Source organism: Xiphophorus couchianus, chromosome 14, assembly GCF_001444195.1.
Source record: "Xiphophorus couchianus chromosome 14, X_couchianus-1.0, whole genome shotgun sequence".
In the NCBI taxonomy this organism is placed as follows: domain Eukaryota; kingdom Metazoa; phylum Chordata; class Actinopteri; order Cyprinodontiformes; family Poeciliidae; genus Xiphophorus; species Xiphophorus couchianus.
The window spans coordinates 22,784,310-22,803,970 of NC_040241.1; the positions used below are offsets into that span (position 1 = coordinate 22,784,310).

The window sequence follows — 19,661 nt, forward strand, 5'->3', positions numbered from 1 at the left end:
TTGTTATTCTTTCTTAATTATTTGAATTATTTTCATTTTGCTCCTTAAAATACCCAAATTTCCACTTAACTTTCTATTTAGTTCATCTGATTATGTAATTTTTAAATATTAAATGGTTGATAATTGGATCCTTTATTCAGTACTTCAATAAACTTTTTACCAAATACTTTTTTACTAGAGTAATTTTTTGGACGGCTACGTTTGACCTTTACTTCAGTGAGAATCAGTTGAAGGTGTGCTGCTCTTACTTATCATTTCTGGGTGATTTATCCACCTCTTGTGTCTGTCTATATTTCCATAAGTCATAATATTAATGGTCAAATGCTAGTTTTTATTCTTTGTTCAGAGATTTTTTTATTTTTCCTTTTGCTTTTGTTTTCCCCCTGAAAAGATTAATGCTAAAATTACGGTCACAACATCACAGAATATTGTTTAGCACCAGAAAAGGACTAAATCCAAAAACTGCAGTTATATTCATGAATTTTGTTCATTAGAGATTATTAATTAACCCTCTGATGTGTAATTGTTGACCCGACCCTGGATAAGCTGAAGAAAATGGATGGATGGATAAATAAATGCACACATGAGTGATACACAGCACAATAGAATACAGACAGTAATGTTAGCTAGCTAGCTTGGTTAGCTAGTTTCTAGTAAAATGCTCATTCTCAAACACGTACTGTCCCCCCTGCTCACACACACACACACACACCCCAACACCCCCCCCCCCCCACACACACACACATATAATGGATGTTGACATTGTTCCATTGATGTTGTAAAATTATTTCATTTTAAAAATGTTCTATAAATGGTCACAAATGTTCTACAAATTGTTCTAAAAATGTTTTAAAAAAGTGAAAAATGAAAATATTTCAAACATGAAATAATTCTCGGGTGACAAAAAACACAACAGAAAATATACAAAACATTATTTTGAATCAAAATGACAAAAGTAGCAAAGATTAAAAGTCAGTGACATTCATTCCAGTTTGATCCTAGTTATAGATCCGGTGAAGTCAGTTCATTGTTTAAACTGGGTAAAAAATTTCGATCTAAACTAAGTTTCTATCTCCTGGACAAACATTTAGTGACAGAAAACAATCACTAAAGACTGAGCATGTATGGAGCAACAATGGAGAGGAAAAACTCCCTTTAACAGGAAAAAACAAAAAGAAACAGAAGAATTTCTAACTAAAGAAAAACAGTTAGCAACTCCTTTAGCGAGACTCTGGAAGACAATATTTTCTGGTAATATTTAGTCTGGTAATTTAAAAACAACTTATTCTGTTCCTAATACTCCACTGTGCTAATCTACAGGTAAAATGTCTTCCCCTTTAAAGCCCTGGATTGTAACCTGGTCTTCACCAAACAATCACATGACCAGCAGCAGCAGACTCTGACTTACAGGGCAGCATTTCGTGAAGGTCAGCAGACACACGCAGAGGCGGTTATGGTGAGGAGGGTGTGTGTTGTTGCTCCGGCCAGCGTCACCTCCTGGTCATGTGAATCCAGTTCAGCTGGACGGTTTCTAAATTTACCTACCAACATCCGAAGCCCTCTCTGGGTGGAGAATCCTGCGAAGCGATTGGACGTCCGAGGAGGAGGATCAGCGGTTAGTCAACCAGGAAAAAGTTCATGACAACCATTAAATCTGAGCCAAACATTTACAGTCAAAACCACTTTAATGTCTGAGAGGAATCCTTGAATCTCACCTAAATTCAAGTGGACGATCAAACAGAACAAACACAAGTATTTCTGTTTGATAAATGCCAAAAAGTTTCTTTCAGCTAGAAGTTTGCTGAAACTAATCTGTTGAGGCCTTTAAAAACGTTGAAAACACAGATAATGATGTCATGACTTGGTAAGCTCCAGTCCTGGTTCTTATTGGTTAATTTACAACATTAGAAATAAATGGAGGAACATCTGTGGATGTATTTTAAGGCTCAAACAGACAGATTCCTTCTGTGACAGCATTGAAAAATCTAAACAAATTGTCTAAGGGTACGATCACACAGCAGGTGAACATGACCCAAATGATCCCATTCCGATCTTTTCAAACCCCAAAAATCTGATTTCTGCTACTTCCATACATGGTATTAAATTGGATACATTTCTAATAGTTTTCAAAGTGTCTGCTGTCAGAGCGGCCATATTGGATTTTACTTTTACATCATTGACGTGAGACATAAGTCATAATTCTGCACCAGAAGAAGCCAGACGTAGTAAACGTTGACTGAAAGACCAAAAAAAGATTTATTTTATGAGCTTCCTTCATCTTGTTATGGTTTTGTGAGAAGAAGTCTGATTCTAGTCGCAAAAAGAAACGCAATCGGATCTCAGCTAAAAATCTGAATTGGCCCTCAAGACTTGTGGTGTCAGGAAGAGAACCGGGAACCTCCAGAGGTCTGGTTCCTGCTTTGGTACCACTTCCAGAGGTCTGAAGGTTCAACGTTTATCTGTTCAAACATTTATGTAATCGGGGTTATATCAATGTTTGAGCCTTCATACCACTGAGGCAGGAATCGGCTTTTGTGACCCAGAGATGAACATGTTTTGGTGTGAAAGTATGATTCAGTCCCAGAGGCAACACACTGCCGATATGTTGGCTGCGGTTGGTAAGGGAAAGTCTTTATCCACAGAAACAACATGGACTGAAAGGCCACTCAACCGAGAAGAAGCCATGACTCCAAAAGATGAGAAAAACAGCAGGTTACAAAAGAACCTTTTGGAAGAGGAAGTCACTCTGCAGTCAGAGAAGAGTCAGAGGCGATGCGATGTTCAGAGGCGACTGATGAGTGAGATATCCTCATATCCTGCGATATCTCGTTTGTTTCAGGTGTACCCCAGTCTCCTCTGATTCCCTTCGCCAGCTGTCCCTGCGGTTTTCCAGGTCAGAGCTTGATGTTAGTAGGCAGCTTACACAGAATATGGTCAGTTCACTGCCAACATCTTCTGAAGGAATCTGTTGACGAAGGTTGGAACGTGACTGCTGTCCTTCAAACCTTGGCTTCAAATGCTGAAACTAAATGGACAGCATTACAATAGTGACCTCTGAGGCAGTGAGTGATTGAGTGGCAGACGATCCTCCACAGATATGGAGGCAATAATCCTTGACACTGCCGCCAGGAGTTACTTCCAAACTTTCTCTCTCTGCCAGATAACTGTCAATAAAAGCCACTAAGCAGAACATAAACCATTAAGAAACAAACATTTAATTGTAGCGATGAGTTCCAGATTTACCTTAATTCTTTCTGATGCCTCTCATCTGAATGACCCTGACCAGGTAACGAAAGTCTTGTCACACTTTAATGTTTGTACTTCCAGTTTGCTTTTTGAGTGATTTATGGGGTTTAAAAACTCATTTCCACTTTGTGTTGGGACCATTAGTGCAGAAAAGTTCACCGGAGACATTAGAAAACACCCAAAGCCTTCAATATCCCATCTTTTCTAGGAATATTAATGCACTTTCATGAAGTTCTAAGACACTGTGAATTAGGAAGAAACTAAAGTTACTCAGTTTTTCGTGACCCGTTTCCAACAGAGATTATTAGAGGATGAAGTCTTTGGCCACCTTCGCCGTACTGCAGCGCCTGAAATGTAAAGAGTTGTAATGTAAAGGAGTTGCACAAAATAACAACTAAAACTTTTTGGTACTTTAACTCAAATGAAACACCAGAGCCTGACTGATTAAACACAAACTTGGTTTAATGCAACTTAGGAAAACAAACAGTGAAATTTATGTTTAACTAGTTTAACTTTATTATAAAGGACCAATGGAGTAAAGGTGAGCATCGATATGTCAAGTCAAACTTCTGACGTTGGTAAATATTTCAGAATTTAAAAGGTTTGTTGGTAACGAAACAGATCACTTTCTCCAATGGTTTTTCCTGGAGTTCTAATGTTTTTCCTCTTTTTGATGAATTTAAAATTGAGCTTCTTATTTGATAAAATGCTGATATTTTGGAGTTTCATTAAACATTTACAGAATGACAGCAATGATTGAAAGAGGAAATGTACTAAAATGTTCTCTCTAAATGCAAAACACTGATACAAAGCTGACAAAGACAACAACCACTGCAGTAAGTTTCTTTATATGTACAACCTTCATTATTTTACACTATTTACAGTGTCGACTGCTCAGCTGGGAACAAGCATGATGATGCAGCTGGTGGGTTTGTTTGGATGCTTCATGTTATAAATAATTTAAGGACCTCTGGGTTACTTAAAGTCAAATTAAGATAATCGGCTGAGTTCTGTCGTGTTTCATGTATGTTTCCGTCTACGCCCATCGGCCGCTCGAAGCGAAGTTCCTGCTCATGCTGTAGGTTTTGGTGGAGCTTTTATGTTTCCCCCAGGCTCCAAACGGGATGATGACGATGGTGGCGTTGTCCTCTGAGCCATACTGCAGCGCCTGAAATACATTTTATCCACTTATTTAGGCAGAATTCAGATTTATTGGTCACTGAAATGCCTTTAATATGATCATATCTATGACATTTATGAATTTTGACAAAGACATTTATTGTTTAACTGAATCATCTTTCTTCTACCGTTTCTGTATCAAAGACTTAATATCAGATTCACAGATTCTAACTTCCTCCTCCTGAAGCAGAAGAATTAAAAGAACCCCAGACATTTTTTAGTACATAAAGTGAAACAGGGTGTTAAGGATGCTTCTGTGCACAATAACTGTAAATTTATTGTAACTTTAATTAAAGAGGTGTGGTTTCTGGGTTACTAGGACTGTTTATAGATTTGTTTTTAGCAACAACACAAGTTGAAGTTTAGTTATTCTCACTCTAGAGTTTCTTTATCTCAGAGATGATCCTGTTTTCTCTACAGTTCATTGAGTTTACCTGCTGCACCTTCAGTGAGTCACAACTTTTTATTGGAAATCAGCAGCAGTCGTTTACCTGCTGAGAGATGATCTCTGCTGCTTCAGTCGGGTCTTGGCACTGATTGATGACATCACAGATCTCCTGGTCACTCAACAGGAAGTTGATACCATCTGTGGTCAAAGCCAGGAAGGAGTCATTGGCATGTTGGACCTGCAGAAACAGATCATGGATGTATACGCTGATTGTCCAGAGGAATAATGTACCTAACAACAACAAACCAGGTAAAAATGCTCCAACTGACTTTCAAAACTCCACAGATAAAAACCGATTTGAAACTAAGACATCAGACGAAGCCGGTCCGAGACTCACGGAGAGACGATGTGTTTCTGGCTCTGCGATGACGCCGTTGGATTTCAGGTGGAAGTCGCCGATGCTGCGCGTCATGGCGAGCCGCCCGTTAACGTTTGCCTGACCGACGCTGTTCCACGACAGGAAACCACCAAACTTCTGGATCCTGAACACAAAAACCAAACAGGATCAGTTACTTTCTCTGTCAAACCATATGAGGCAGAGATGGTGCTTGAATATTTAACTCTCTGGCTGTGTGTTACTTTGGTTCCTCTTATGTGAGGTTGGGGTTCAATAGGGAAACCAAGATGGTCACAGTCTTTAATAGACTGGGTCAAGCACATTCTGGGTTTGTTCTTGGGTCTTCAACCAGTAAGACATCAATCAGGTTCAATCAATCCAGTTTATGTGTATAGCACACTTCAGCAAGAAGGCAGTTCAAAGTGCTTTACATGCTGGGAAAGAAGAAGGTCTAAGATGGATCCTGCTTGAAATATTTAATGTGACTGCTTGTTCATTAAAACACCAAATATACCTCAACATGCATTGCTATGCAGAGTGGAAACCATCTTAGAACTGCAGCTGAAGCTAACATCTACTGTTAGCTTCAGGGTACCGGTAATTACAATCTAGGAAAATGAACAGAACTCCAGGATTTGATGCTTTTCCAAGTAGCGTTGATTCTAGGCTTTTCAACTTCCAGAGTTTCATTTTACATTATATAAGTGAATTTTCAGCAGATATTTTGGAGTTATATTCCACCAAAATATCCGAGAACCAGTGAAACTTTAAATAGTGAACCGTGAATAGATGGGAGTTCACTGTACCCAACCTTAAAGAATAAAACCCCACCTGAAGCCAACCAGCCGGTGTCTTGTTAAGGATACTGTAGGAGTTGGACCAGGCCAAAGACGGCTGCACTGGAAACTTTACACACTGATTTCCATCAACTCATCAAATGTTACATAATCCTGCAGAAGGCAAGTTCCTCAGCTAGTCAGACGCTATGCAGCTTTTACTTCCCACAGTTAAAATGTAAATAGTTTTATACCATTTCAAGTTGGATCAAATGAATTAATTAAAAATAAAGTTTTATTTAGTGTCTCTGACAGTATTTGAGTTTTAACCTGCACTAAACGGTAACCCACTGATTGATGTCCACAGCCAGATGGAGGCTCGCTCTGCTGTTAGATAACACCGGCTGCTTTTAGCTGAAGGGAATCCCAAACCTGTCGACCTGCAGCTCTGCTCCAGTTTCAGTTCCTGGATGAGCTTCATGAATGCGGACTTCCACACTATTTATACCAAACGACTGTTTGGGAACCTGAACCATGCTGCTGCTCTGGTTGCTTTAAAGCTGCAGCGCCTTACAGTAAACCCCAAAAACTAGTAAATAATAAAAGTGAATCGAGTTGCAGAGGGATTTAATTGAACTGAAACCATAAAGGCTGAATCTTGTGATTTAAACAAGTACCCCTGGATATGGGAGAAGTGATCAGCCATCTGTCTGCAGTAGAAAACTGTACAGCTTGTTTCTTAACCTCAACATAAAAACAGATTTAACTTCAAAGTTGGTCTCATTCCACTGGTCTTTGTTCTAACACTGATTTAATTCTTTATCTCTAGATTTAAGGCATCTCTACTATTTACCAACTGTGGTAACTGTGGAGAATTAGGCATGTTCTGGTTCATAATTACCCCATGGGTATCCTATCAATATTCAGAGATACTCCATGGTTACCTGGTTGGTACAGTCGGTACAGTATTTTGTTTGTTTCCAGTGTAAAAGTGGGCCATACACCCCACCTGTACCACACGATCCCCGTTCAGTCCACAGGACAACGTTACGGTTAGAGTGGAGCTACTGGCATCACAACACAGTCCACTGATTGGAGGACAGAGAAACGTCACTTCTTGCGACAAACACGACACATACTAGTCCATCACATTTGTTGTTGCACAGACAAACAAGGCTAGAAGTACCTCGTTTAACTCCACCTTGTTAGTGAGAGTCCAACTGGTGTTGAAAACAATCTCATGGATACGAGACCAAAATAGCACCAATCTATGCCATACCGCTCATTGGGAACGAGTCAGTTGGTACCCAGTGCATTTTCTACTATTGACAGGAATATTACTGTTAAATATTCTGAAGATGATGTCAGTTGCCATCAATCATTTTCCCCAGTCCTAGGTTTCTCTTTTCTAATTGCAAAGCCTGCAACTCTCTTTGTGGCCTTTAGCATCATCTGTGTCAGGTGTGAGCATCTAGTAAGGGTCTGATACTTGGAATAAACCCTAATTTGTTAATGACCTATTAGTATCCCGGAAAGCACCCCACTCCTTTGCTAACTTAGAAGAGTCCTGGAAGTACCCCACTGATACCCAATCAGTAAGTATCATATTGGTACTTTTTAAGTACCCGGTAGGTGACTCAAAGGAACTCAGCAGAAATTATGTAAGTACCCCATTGGTACTTCACAAGTGGCCTGGAGGTATGCCGTAAATGCCTTGTGAGTAAGTACCTGGTTGATATGCTGAAAGTCTCCCACAGGCACAATGTAAGTCCTCAATAACGTACCACAAAAAGACTGCATAGAACGTTCTTGAAGCTAGGTACCACAGTAGTACTGAAAGGACTCAGGTACCGTTTCCTCTCGTCTTTGCGGTCTGGTGAATGGTCTTTGGTGAGCTTCTTGGCATGTTCCTTCCTGCACAGCAACGCCCGACTGTCACCAACGCTGGCAACCACCAGCTCAATGCCGTCATGTAGCAGAGCAACTGTTGCTGTTGTACCTGACCTCAGAACTGAGTCTGGGGGGCAAGAGAGGCAAAGATTGAAACACTACTGCCTAGCAATTCAAAGTTCAGTGCAAAATTAGATTAGAATGCCTAATATAAAGGTTCATTTAAAAATATGACTCATTTAGTAAGTAATGACAAACATTAGTACAGAGCTTTACCATTGTTGAAGTAGCTCAGGTGTGTGTGTAAAGCATTATCGGCTTCTAAGAAAGCTTTCTTTAAAACTTTCTGCAGATCATCTTCCTCTTCCAAAGCGTCTCTAAAACAAGAAACCCAAGAGTTTATAATTCTTGTTGGTTAAGATGTCTGCCTTTAAAGTTAACTGAAGAAAATTCATTCAACCTTATGAATTTCTCCATGAAGTTGCAGCAGTAGTCGGCAGCGTGTGGGCCGCCATGACCATCAAAAACGGCGAAGTACAGCAGGTTGTCATGGATACGGGCGATACGGAGTCGGTCCTCATTCTGCTTCCGGAGACCCAAAACCGACGCACTGCCGACCCGAGACAGGCTGATCTGAGAGGGAGGCAAATATTGACCTTTATCTACTTGAATACACCAACAAAGTTATTCTTACTTTTACTTTGTTTTGTGCATCTGTCCTTTTAAGCGTTGTTTAATCAACTCTAATTAGAAATTACTTCAACCATTTCTTCATTATTCCAATGGTTTATTTACCTGTGGAATAGGTTTTCCATAACGGATACTGGAAGGCAGTAATATTGGTTCTTCTATCCGGTTATCCCAAATACCAAACGAGTCCCAGGTCACTGGCTGGCCACTGCAATCACTGTCGAACCTGATCGACCCGCTGGCCCGCCGAACACCCACCAGCCCCAACAACGGTCCACCAGCCTAGTCCAAAAGTAACCAGTACGAACTTCTTAAACATTTAGCAAATATTTAGAAAATAAACTTTAGATACGGTACAGTAAGTTTGAATTAATAGTAGCAACATGCAAGTACTGGCATTAGGAGGGTAAGATGTAAAATGTGATAGTTCAATGCCGTTACCCTATAGGTCTCTCAAAGGGACCTTGTAGGTTTTTGTCTTTTTATTTTATAGATACCCCAGATGTACCCCAGATACCCCTAACGTTACTCTGGAGCCAGTGTTTACCACAGTAGTATGCAAGTACTGGGCAACAAGCAAGGGAACGTACCCTGTAATGACCCAGAAGGCTTCAGATACACTTTAAGTATCCTGTCGATACCCAATAAATAATCAAGAATCTTTACACCATTAAGTACCACTTATGTACCCATCCAAGTTCGCACCCTGTAAATGCCACATATAGGTGCTATAGAAGCCATGTAGGTAACCAGAAGGTACTCAATAGTATCTTTAGGTACCATTTAAGAATCCCACAGGTATCCTGTGATTACCAGCCAGTAGCTAGCCATTCAGCACGTCTATGTACACTGAAGGTACCTTAACTCTTATTTGAAAGATCCCTTTAAGCACCAGTTTGGTTGAAATACCACAATAAATAAAAATACCAAGGATCAAATACAGTACTTTCTGACATGTAATGGATGAAGTTAAAGTCTGCATCCTTGGCATCACATCCTATCTTCTTGCTCTCTAGGGAAAGCTATTACAACCGCAAAAGGCTAGAAAGTTTCCTCTAAAGTGAGTGTTCATATTGTCCTTTTTGGGCTACAGTAGAGGCAAGGAAGAATAAGATCCACATTCTTTGTTGAAATAAGTCAATGTTTACCGACATGCCATTTTAGTAAAGTTAATTGCTACACGATAGACCTGCGTAGACGGATTCACCTGCCCAGACTGTGTGGAGGCTTCCAGAGCGAAGAGGGCTTGTCTGCACATGGAGAAGCGGCTGCAGCGCAGCAGGTTCAGCAGCACAGGAGACGACATGACTGACTGTCCTTAGCAGCTGCAGAGATTTTAGGTGTAGAAATGAAACCTGGGCAACATGCAGAGTTCTGAAAAACATACACACTACGGCACTATCATTACTGTAACTGTCTCTTAGTCTCCAAGCTTTGCATATGTAACAGAGTTAATGTTGTATAGAATTCCACTTGTCATTACTCCCAAGTTTGGGTTCATGTATAATGGGTGAAACAGCACCCCCTCCTGGTGGTTGGCAGTGTTAAATATACTGAACACAGATATCTCGTTGCCAGTTCATGAGAGATGAGCGCGAGGTAGGTTCACTGAGTTTAACGCTCTGGTAAAATGTTATGTTAGCTTGATGCTAACATAAAATACTATTCCTCGTAAGGTGCTGTACCCGCTGTGATGAACCTGATTCCTGATCAGTTATTATCCTGTTCCATACAGGTACATATTGTTTTATTTCTTTGTATTTCTGTGTAATATTAATGTATTAAATACGGCCGTTGGCCAGTTCATGAGAGATGAGCGCGAGGTGCTGTACCCGCTGTGATGAACCTGATTCCTGATCAGTTATTATCCTGTTCCATACAGATAAATACCATTTCATCTCATCCTGTCTCCTGGCCCTTATTCACACAACGTTGAACTGAGCGATCACGATTACCGAGGTTACACATATTTAGGGAAAGATGAAAGAGGGCTTAAGCTGTTGGCCTCAGATTGGTAATATAAATCTTCCAAATTATTGACATGGATTGCATTCCTGATACTCCAGTGACCATTAAACCTTCTGTGTATGTGTGTGGTCCACAAATAGCTGTGAGGCTTCTTCCTTTCTCTATCTGTCACCCACAACAGGCTCGGTTCTATAAATACTCAGCTTGACCTGTAATACCCCCAAGGAAAAATTAAAAATATCAAATTAAACACTTTCAATTGACTTTAGAGTTTAAAATATGTAAATGAAACTAATTTCATATATGAAAGTGTCAAATTTCTCCCATTTTCTGGTGATGTGATCTATATTTTACCAGGCCAGATCAAAACTCTGATGGTAATTAATAAAGATCACCTGCTGCTGATATATTTGGCTAAAACTGTCTTTGCAACAAACACCAGTGAAGTCTGTCATTGGTGAGCACGACCTTCAGAACAGTGTACCCAACAAAAAACACATGTGACCTGCTGATGACAAGATCTTACACGGCGTATACATGTTTGAGACTGCATATGTCAGAATTAAGAGTTTATGAACGAAAAAATACAAATTCAAGCATGTTCAGAAAGTATAGTAGGATGAGAAAATAAATGTTTTCAAGACTATAATCCCATATAAAACACTGTTTTTCTTTATAAAATCGATGCTTATTTTTAATAGATATATGGTAAGATTGTTGTATTTACAAAAAATATTCAAGAAACTAAAAATGTTTTTAAAAAGTAAAATGTAGGATATAAATTCTTTCCTTGAAGCAATTTCCAAACTTTTTGAAAACATTAAAATCAAAATGGCGGTAACAAAACAAAACTAAACTAAAAAAACTAATTTACCTTTTTCAGGTCATTAACTGGTAATTTTCCCGCCCGTTTCAGTTTCCTTGGCAACAGGTGTCCAGCGGCCCAGAGTGGCGCTCGCGCTGTGACTCTTCAGCTCAAGCTGTGTGTTTTAAACGGATCCCCAGGCGTCCAATCAGAGCACAGCATGTTCTGACGTCAGCACCAAAAAAAGACGTGAAGCTGTTTTGGTTTCTTCAGCTTAATCAGGTCCAAGTTACTGACCAGGAAAATAAAGACTGTGTGCAAAACTTCCAATAAAGATTAAGGTAGTTAATTTTTTGGAGATAAATATAATTTTGTGAACCATAAAATTATTTTAAAAAATTCTCAAAAAGTACAATAAAAATTCAAATTTTTAACAATAGTCAGAAGTTTATTTCCTTTCATTATTCGCATGTTTGTTACATTAATTTTGGGCTTTCGTTGATGTAATTTCTCCTTAAGTGGAATGATTATTTAAGAAATCAATTTTAAAAGCAAGTTTTGGGTGTACAATTCAAATCCCACATTAGGGTCTTTCTCCATGGAGTTTGTATGTTTTTCTTGTACATGTGTGTGCAGCTTCCTCCCAAAGTCCAAATTTATGTGTGTTATGTTGACCTTTCTTTCTAAAATATCATTAGAAGTGAGTCAATAGGTGGAAGGGTTTCCTGTAACTGACTGGTAAACTGTCCATGAAGTAACATGTTTTCACCCAATGGCTGCTGGAGGGAGGCAACGCTACAATAATAAGAGGTTATAACCAAGAATGCATGGTTTAAACATCACACATAAAGGTTCAAAGATTACAAACAGTTTACACAAGACAGGAAAGACGAAATACAAAACTATGAGCGAGTTTGTAAAGAAGCTTTAATTAAACATTAGAATCCTTACAGTCGCTGTGTTCTTATGTACATATGAATTAAATATGGTGGAGTTTCCGTTGTTAACATGAGCGTGGGTTTAATGTTTCTGAATAATTCAGATAAATGATGCAACTCCATCAGCGGTGGAGAGGTTCAGGAGGAAGAGAAGAGAGAGGGAGGGAAGAACGACAAGTTTATCACTCTGGTCTGAAATATGATCGAATAAAACAAGAGAAGGAACAAAAAGAAACAGGAAAAAGTAAAAATGGAAGAAAAAACAGAAAGTTGTGTGGATAATGGAGTAAAACTTGCAAAAAGTGGAAAATGTCAAACTTAAGAGGAAAGAGAAGGAAAGAAAATAAATGAGAAGTAAATGAGAAGATTTGGACAAGAAAGAGATAGAAAGAAAAACTGAAGGAGAAAAGAAGAAAATAGGAAATACAAGCAAATAAGGAAAAAGCATAAAGAAAACGAAAAATGATTTGGAAATAAAGAAAAAGACAAGAAGAAAGGAGAATAAAACAGAAGTGGAAGGAGAAATTAGTGAGGAAACTAAGGGAAAGTGAGATGACAGGAAAAGAGGAAAAGAAGTGACTTTTTAACTCCTTAGCAAATCCTGTAGTCTGCAGCTGGGAGCTCTCTGCTGAGTGCTTTGTGCCGAGTTTCATAAAAAAGAAACTGGATGAAATATTTACCAGGAATGGAGCTGCTGTCCTCTCAGCTCCACGTCAACAACCACTGCAGCTGCCACCGGAAAGCCGAGGTACCGACCCGTTCTGCTGTCAGACACAACCTCAACACGGCTAAACACGGCTAAACACGGCTAAACACGCACCGACAACGGCCTAACTAAAACCTACAGATAAAGACCCAGATAGTGAGACAGAAGAAAGGATTTCGGTTTTATATTTGACATTTAAGTCCAAAGACATGCTTCTATCAGAGTTTTTCTGCACAATTTCAATTATCGCTTTGAAACAGTTGATGGAAACGACAAAATTCAAAATAAATTTGAAGTGTTTGTGATTTGACTTTTCCAGAAAATAGTTGATGCGATAAAAGGAGAGATGGAAACACATTTCTTAAAGAAGGTCTGACAAACTTTCCCAGTTTGATCAGTTTTGCTAAATCAGTTTCGCCAACTCAAACTTAAGACTTTTTAAGACCGTTCTAAGATCATCATGAATGAAATTTAAGACCTGTTTCTCCACAAATGTACCAATTTTGTCAAGCTAACTGGTGGTAAATTTTCACTTACACATGGTAGAAGCAAAAAAGCTGTCTAGCTAGCAAGGGTATATTAGCAGCTAGTTAGCGACAGCTTCAATCATCTCACTTGAGTCAAAGCATAGAAGATTTCTGAATACAACTCAAACTTTTGCCTGAGAGAAAAATCCTGTCAGAAAAAAATACATAAAGCGTATGGTATTAAATAATCCTGTCAAAACAAATTTAAGACCTGGGAATTAACGTATTAAAAGCTAACTTACTTTTTAAGTTAATTTAAGACCTTTTAAGGCTTTAATTGTAGATATATGAATGTGCAACTTTCTAAGCATGCATGGACACCCTATAACTAAAATCCTTTCTTTAATAACTTTATCCTTAAAGTCACGAGGAAAAACATTTATCTTCAATCAAATTTCCCAGAATAGTAATATTTTGTAATATTAAGCTTATTAATGCCCAGATTTTGGAAGGTATTTTTTTCTGGCAGTTGTTATGTTGCCTAATTACTTTACAAATATTTTAATATGAGAGATGTTTTACAGTTTTCTGGCTCTTAATCCAGCTTGGATTAGTGAAAGTCAGATGTTTGACGTCTCTGAACGTTGATCTCAGTCAGACACGGCGGACGCCTTGATGCAGCAACCCAGAAACCTTCTCCGTCTCTTCTTCCTCTTGTACCGGGCAAAGCTGCTGTTGGAGCAGATGGACTTCCGAAGTATCCGGATGTGCCTCTCCTGCTCTCGAATCTTCATCTCCAGGTGGGACTGAATGGCCGTCCCCAGAGACTCCAGGTCTACAGAGGCGCCGTAAACCTCCCACGTCATCCCTTGTTTGTCCCACAACACCTCCGGGGGCTTTTCCGTCTGCCCTTTAAACCCATCCTCCTGTTTTTTGTTGGGCTGCCATTGTTCCTCTTTAGTTTCATCTTCCCAGAGGCTCTCGGCGCCAACATCTGGATTGTGGTGTGGTCCAAAGCCCGACATAAGACCGGGGTTCTGCTGAAAGCGCAAACATGCAGGGAGGGAACTGGCCTTGTCGGGAACAACGCAGGGAAACAGCGTTTGGCTGCACAGCTCAATCTCAATCTGGCAGACATGTTTGAGGGGTGGCACGTCGCTCAGCGATGATTGGCAGCTGGAGGAACCAATCATGGAGGAGATGGGAGGTCCACGGTGGAGGCTGGGGCTTGTGGAGGCAGAACACTCGACCACGTCCACCTCCACCTGAACGCCCACCTCTTTCTGAGCCCCTGCACGTTTATGGAGTCTTTGAGAAAGCTCAGGTTTAGGGGCAGTCTCTTTGACTTTCTTCTTGGTTGGTGTATGAGTGGAAGAAGAAGAGATAGGACGAAGGGGAGATGAAGGATTTCCTTCATTCTTTTTCCCATGAACTTGTATTTTGTGCTTTGGTTCTCTTGTTCTGGTTGCCCGAGGTGATGAGATGATATTTGTGTCTCCTGGGTGACCAGCTTTACTCAGTGGGAGAACCGATCTCCCCTCCGAATCTCCTGATGGACGTCCATCCCTGTCATTCTTGGCCTTGTTAGTATTACTACCTGGTTTTGTAATTGAGTCAAAGGTAAGACCTCGAGTCAGACTAGTATTTCGGGATGAACTGTTAGGATCTTTTTTCATAACTGCAGGATCTTCTGCGGTATCTGTGGATCCTTCCAGGATTTTCGAGGTCACCACAGGCCTGGTTTTAGGACTGGAAGATGCCAAAGGGGCCAGGATACCTGAAGTAACAAAACAAAAACAAAGAGGTACATCATCTGTTGACAGAGACTTTGCTTCATTGTGTCAAGGAAACAGTAACTCATGTTTGATAAAGTTTAAAGCCCTGATTAAACTGGTGTCAATTCATGGCTCGGAGTAGACGAGGTGCTTTGCTTTGGCACATCATGGCGTTGCAACATGGCTGCCAAGCTAATGTTCTTCAGCTAAATTGAAGGTAAAACCTAGAGACATTTACTACCAAACTTTAAAAACAGTAGTTATAAAACTACTGGACAGATTTAGATCTAGAGTCAATGCACAGCTTCAGTTATTACAACTGGAAACTAGAGATCAGGTCTGAAATCTGGGTGTGGTGATGAACTCTGACCTGAACCTTCAGAGTCACATAAAGACAGTGACAAAGTCAGCCTTTTATCACCTGAAGAACATTTCCAGGATTAAAGGACTTATGTCTCAGCAAGATCTAGAGAAACTCATCCATGCATTTATCTTTAGTCACAATAATTATTGCAAGTGTCCTCACAGGTCTGCCCCTGAAATTTTATGTTTTTTCCACGTTTTCCACTTCCCTTTGCTGAATATTTGGGTCCTGAGTGTCTCTGAACCGTTGCATGTGCCTCTGTGGTATTTTGACACTTCGGTTGTTATTACCTGGAGTGGAACTTGGACTCTTCTTGTTCTCCTTGTTTGATCCAGTTAAAGTAGAAGTAAAACTTTTTCCAGTACTGGATCCTGGACTCTGAGTTGCTGATATCGGAGAGGACAAATCAGCGAGTGTCGACTTAGAACCAGGTAGAACTTGTCCAGAACTCGATGAATCTGATTGGCTATGATTTAAACTGAGCTCAACAGCAGAACCTGACGTCTTGATGGTTCCGCTGGAGATGGGAGAAATGGAACCACATCCAAGAAGATCCATACTGAAAGCAGAGGCCTGCAGGGTAGCTGGAGATCTTGACTGGGTAATGCCTGGTTTAGAATCAGAACCGGAGTTGGTTTTGATTTTGGGATCAAAACTTGCTTTCGAGTTTTGAAGAAGTTTCGAATCGTGATTGTTCTTTGGGACCGTTTTGAAATCTTTCTCCGAACCTTGGTGGCTTTTCTTCATCCTGGTTTCTGCTGAGGTTTTCGGGTCGTGTGGATTTTGGATAAGCTTTGAACTCTGGAGCTTCTTAGAATCCAAACTGTCCCGAGAGTCCAAACTGCTTTTTGAGGCGCTGCTGCTTCTGGAATCCAGTGCGTCTCTGGACCTGGAGCTGAGTTTTGAATCCAGACTGTCTTTGGATCGTTTAGTAGATTTGGGGGTTGAACTGGTTTTGACCTTTACGTCTTTACTGTGAAGATTCCCCTCAGAGCGTGACACGTTAATGGTTCCGGTTCCGGTGGTTTTTCTTTGTGTGGCTGGTTTCGGACTCAGAGAAGTTACTCGGGATGGTTTGGTCCTGAGAAGTGGTGACCCTGTTTTCTCTTTCTGTGAGGTTCCTGCGGTTGTGAAAACACCTTGAGCTCCAGAGTCGTTTTCAGGTGTTTGGTCAGTTGTCGAGTTTACTGAATCTGATTTTTTTATTTTGGCCATCATTGTTGGAGTTCGATTTGTTAATTTTGGGCTTTTGCTGCTCTTATCTCCCTTTTGATTATGGACCTTTGGGATTTTAGGCAGCTGCAGAGTTTTTGGTGGCGTCTCAAGGTGAACGTCCTTTACATCTTTGCTGTTTGATTGCGTCTTTTCGGTTGGTTTTATGCTGTTTGCAGAGTTAGTTGTCAGCTCAGGCGTCACTGGCTTTACAGATTCTGCTTTAGGTGTTTCAATTCTGACTTTTTCTGTAGATCTTTGGCTGCTCCTCAGCTCCACACCGGTTGGTTTGGGACTCAGTGCTAAGTTTCCATGACTTTGTACTTTGGGTGAAGAGGAAAGCTTAATGTTTGGAGATTTCGGCTGTTGGCCGACTTTGTTTTTCACAGTCATCTGAGCTGTTGCTGTTGGGATTTTGCTCCTAGGTTTTTCACTTGGTACTGAAATGGTGTTAAAATCTGCAGCTGCTCCTCCTTTATTTTTATCTTCCTTTTTACTCCCAGAATGCATCTTTGAGGGCTCTTTGGTGGGACGAGGGCTAGTCGTAGAGCTCAGATTGAAGTTGAGGTTGAAGTTTGGCTCTGTACCCCAGTTGTCGTTGGGATCCGTGTTCACCGCTGTGCTTGAAGGCTCCACATCTTCTGGAGCGTCACGTTCCAACTGGAGAATATCCGTTCTTCGTTTAGTGGCATTCGGAGGTGTTGACATCGTGATGATTCCTGCTTGTTCAGCTGAAAATCAGGCAGAATCCCAATGAGGATCTACATCAGATGGAGACAGAAACAGTGAAAAATCACAAACTTCAAATAGATAATCTTCACCTAATGAAGATTCAATTAAATAATATTTTTATAGTTGGGAAATTATACCATTCTAGAACTATTGGTTCATTCACACCAGCCCTGTTTAGTCCACGTTAGTCCAACTTTAGTTTATTTGTCTAGAAAATCCGGGTCTTTTGTGGAAGTGTGAATGTGGAATCAAACTCTCATTTGGCCCAAAAACACAAACTTTGATCCGTCTACAACCCTCGGTCTCGGTTTGGTTGAAGTGAACTCTGGTGCAGTTCCAATGCATATGTGAACGGCAATCACTCCAAAAGCATGAATTGGACTGAAGCCCAGGTCAAACAAACATGTGAGTCCAGTGCTAGCGGGAGAAATGGCTTGTAGTCTTTTACTAAAGACAAGAGAAATGACACCACTCCATTTTGTTTAAATTTTGTGAAGGAGGAAGTTGCTCTCACTAATCATGTTTCCATCAACATTTTGCTGTGCGCATACTGAAGTATCGCCTTAGAAACGGTAAGTAGAAACGACAAATTCTAAATAATTTTTCCAATTTTGTGAATAAATTTTCACATATGGAAACATATTGGAGAAATATCTTCTAATGTAGCAAACTTTACCATTCACTGGTGGGTCTGTGCCTTACCAGAGCCACAAAACCCGAAAGTCCAAACCTGTGTGGTCTTCTTCCTGGTTATTACAACCATATGTAATGTCAACATCTGATTAAATTAGCCTGGTTTACTTACAATTTTCATGACAATTGGTAATAGCAATACCTAGCGTCTTCTTCAGAGGTTTTCATGTTGCTTCCTTCGGTGGTTCTTGGTGCAGCGCCCCCAAAGGTGAGGAGGGGAACAAGTTTTTCAAAGAGTTTGAATCGTTTGACTCAGAGTGAAAGAGAATCACAGCAGCTGAAAATGTAAGAAATGTTGCAACTTTGGTCCCAAATCAAACCGAGTCTACTGAACTATCAGGTTTGAAAACAGCGCAAGACTCAAGAGATGTGACTCTATGATGGTCCCTCAACAATCAAATCTACAACAAGTCTAGAAACAAAATGTCTGTTCAGAAACATATTGGATATATTCGTACCTATTCAGGCTCCGTAGGCATCAGGAAGCCAACGCTCAGCTGCTCCGGTTCGTTGCTCCTCTCTGCTCCAGAGGAAGCAGCGCTGAATAAATTAATACCAGTGAAGGAGCAGAAAGCTGCTGTCGCTCCTCCTCCTTTTTCTCATCTTATGCCTTTCTTTTCTCCATTATTCATCTTCTTAAACCTCTTAACGTTAAGCTTTGTGATGCTGATGATTCCTGACCTCTCAGGCGTCTTTTCTTCATTTTTTTCTCCTTTAAAACTGGTTAGAAATGATGGGAAACTTTTAACATCCGGTTGATGGAGTTCAGCTCTAAACGTGTCACACTTGGATATCAGCATGGGTCTGTTTCCGTGACATTTTACTGGTGAAGCTCATGGGGCCCAGTGACTCTTTGGGCCCCTGGCGTTGGGCCCCAACAGGCCAGGCAGTCCAGAACATGGGAGATGCTGCGCGTTTTCTGAGTCAGGATGCGACTTTTCTCTGCACCATTTAAACAGGAATCAATTAAATTCAGTTTATGTAGCGCCAATTCACAATAAATATCGTCTTGAAGCACTTAAAAAAACACACACATCCAAAGAACCATTTTAACCCTGGATTCATCTTAATGAAATATTTTTCTTTAAAGGCATTTTCAAAGAGAAAACATTTTATTTCTATTTTGGGATTTTAAAGAGAATCAAAGTGAAACTGGATACATTTTCTTCAACAAAATGTTGAAATTTGTGGAAACTTGTGTAAAAAAAAACTGTTTCCAACCTTGTGACAAAAAATATCTGAAATAATTTTTATTCTGTTTTGGACATTTCATGAAACAGAAAAATAACTTAACATTTTATTTGTCGTTTCTAATGACAAATTGTGTAATTACTGTGAAAAAACAATCACATAGATAAATATTTGTTAATTTATTTGAATAAAGTGGAAAAATAAAATAGTTCCCCGATTTAACTTCTAATCACAAAATGACCAT

At 40.1% G+C, this 19,661-nt stretch overlaps 3 protein-coding genes across 5 annotated transcripts in view; all 3 read right to left on the bottom strand.

The window, feature by feature from the left end:
- Positions 1-19,661, bottom strand: part of LOC114156967 (myelin-oligodendrocyte glycoprotein-like) — a 1,059,483-nt gene that overhangs the window by 825,130 nt on the left and 214,692 nt on the right. The gene's annotated exons all lie outside the window — the stretch shown is intronic.
- On the bottom strand, positions 3,474-11,535 carry ppm1ka (protein phosphatase, Mg2+/Mn2+ dependent 1Ka). 2 transcript variants are annotated; one of them, XM_028037593.1, is made up of 9 exons: positions 11,409-11,535; positions 9,774-9,891; positions 8,672-8,848; positions 8,337-8,509; positions 8,153-8,253; positions 7,838-8,003; positions 5,211-5,355; positions 4,917-5,051; positions 3,474-3,593 (listed from the first exon to the last, which is right to left on the bottom strand). In XM_028037593.1, exons 2-9 carry the CDS (start codon positions 9,870-9,872, stop codon positions 3,513-3,515), a joined length of 1,077 nt encoding a protein of 358 aa, XP_027893394.1. In that variant the 5' UTR covers positions 9,873-9,891; positions 11,409-11,535; the 3' UTR covers positions 3,474-3,512. The 2 variants fall into 2 exon arrangements, with proteins under 2 accessions (XP_027893394.1, XP_027893393.1); XM_028037592.1 differs by lacking the exon at positions 3,474-3,593 and adding an exon at positions 3,688-4,414.
- On the bottom strand, positions 12,762-17,680 carry LOC114156881 (nucleolar and coiled-body phosphoprotein 1-like). Its single transcript, XM_028037475.1, has 2 exons — positions 15,880-17,680; positions 12,762-15,227 (listed from the first exon to the last, which is right to left on the bottom strand). Exons 1-2 carry the CDS (start codon positions 17,507-17,509, stop codon positions 14,101-14,103), a joined length of 2,757 nt encoding a protein of 918 aa, XP_027893276.1. The 5' UTR covers positions 17,510-17,680; the 3' UTR covers positions 12,762-14,100.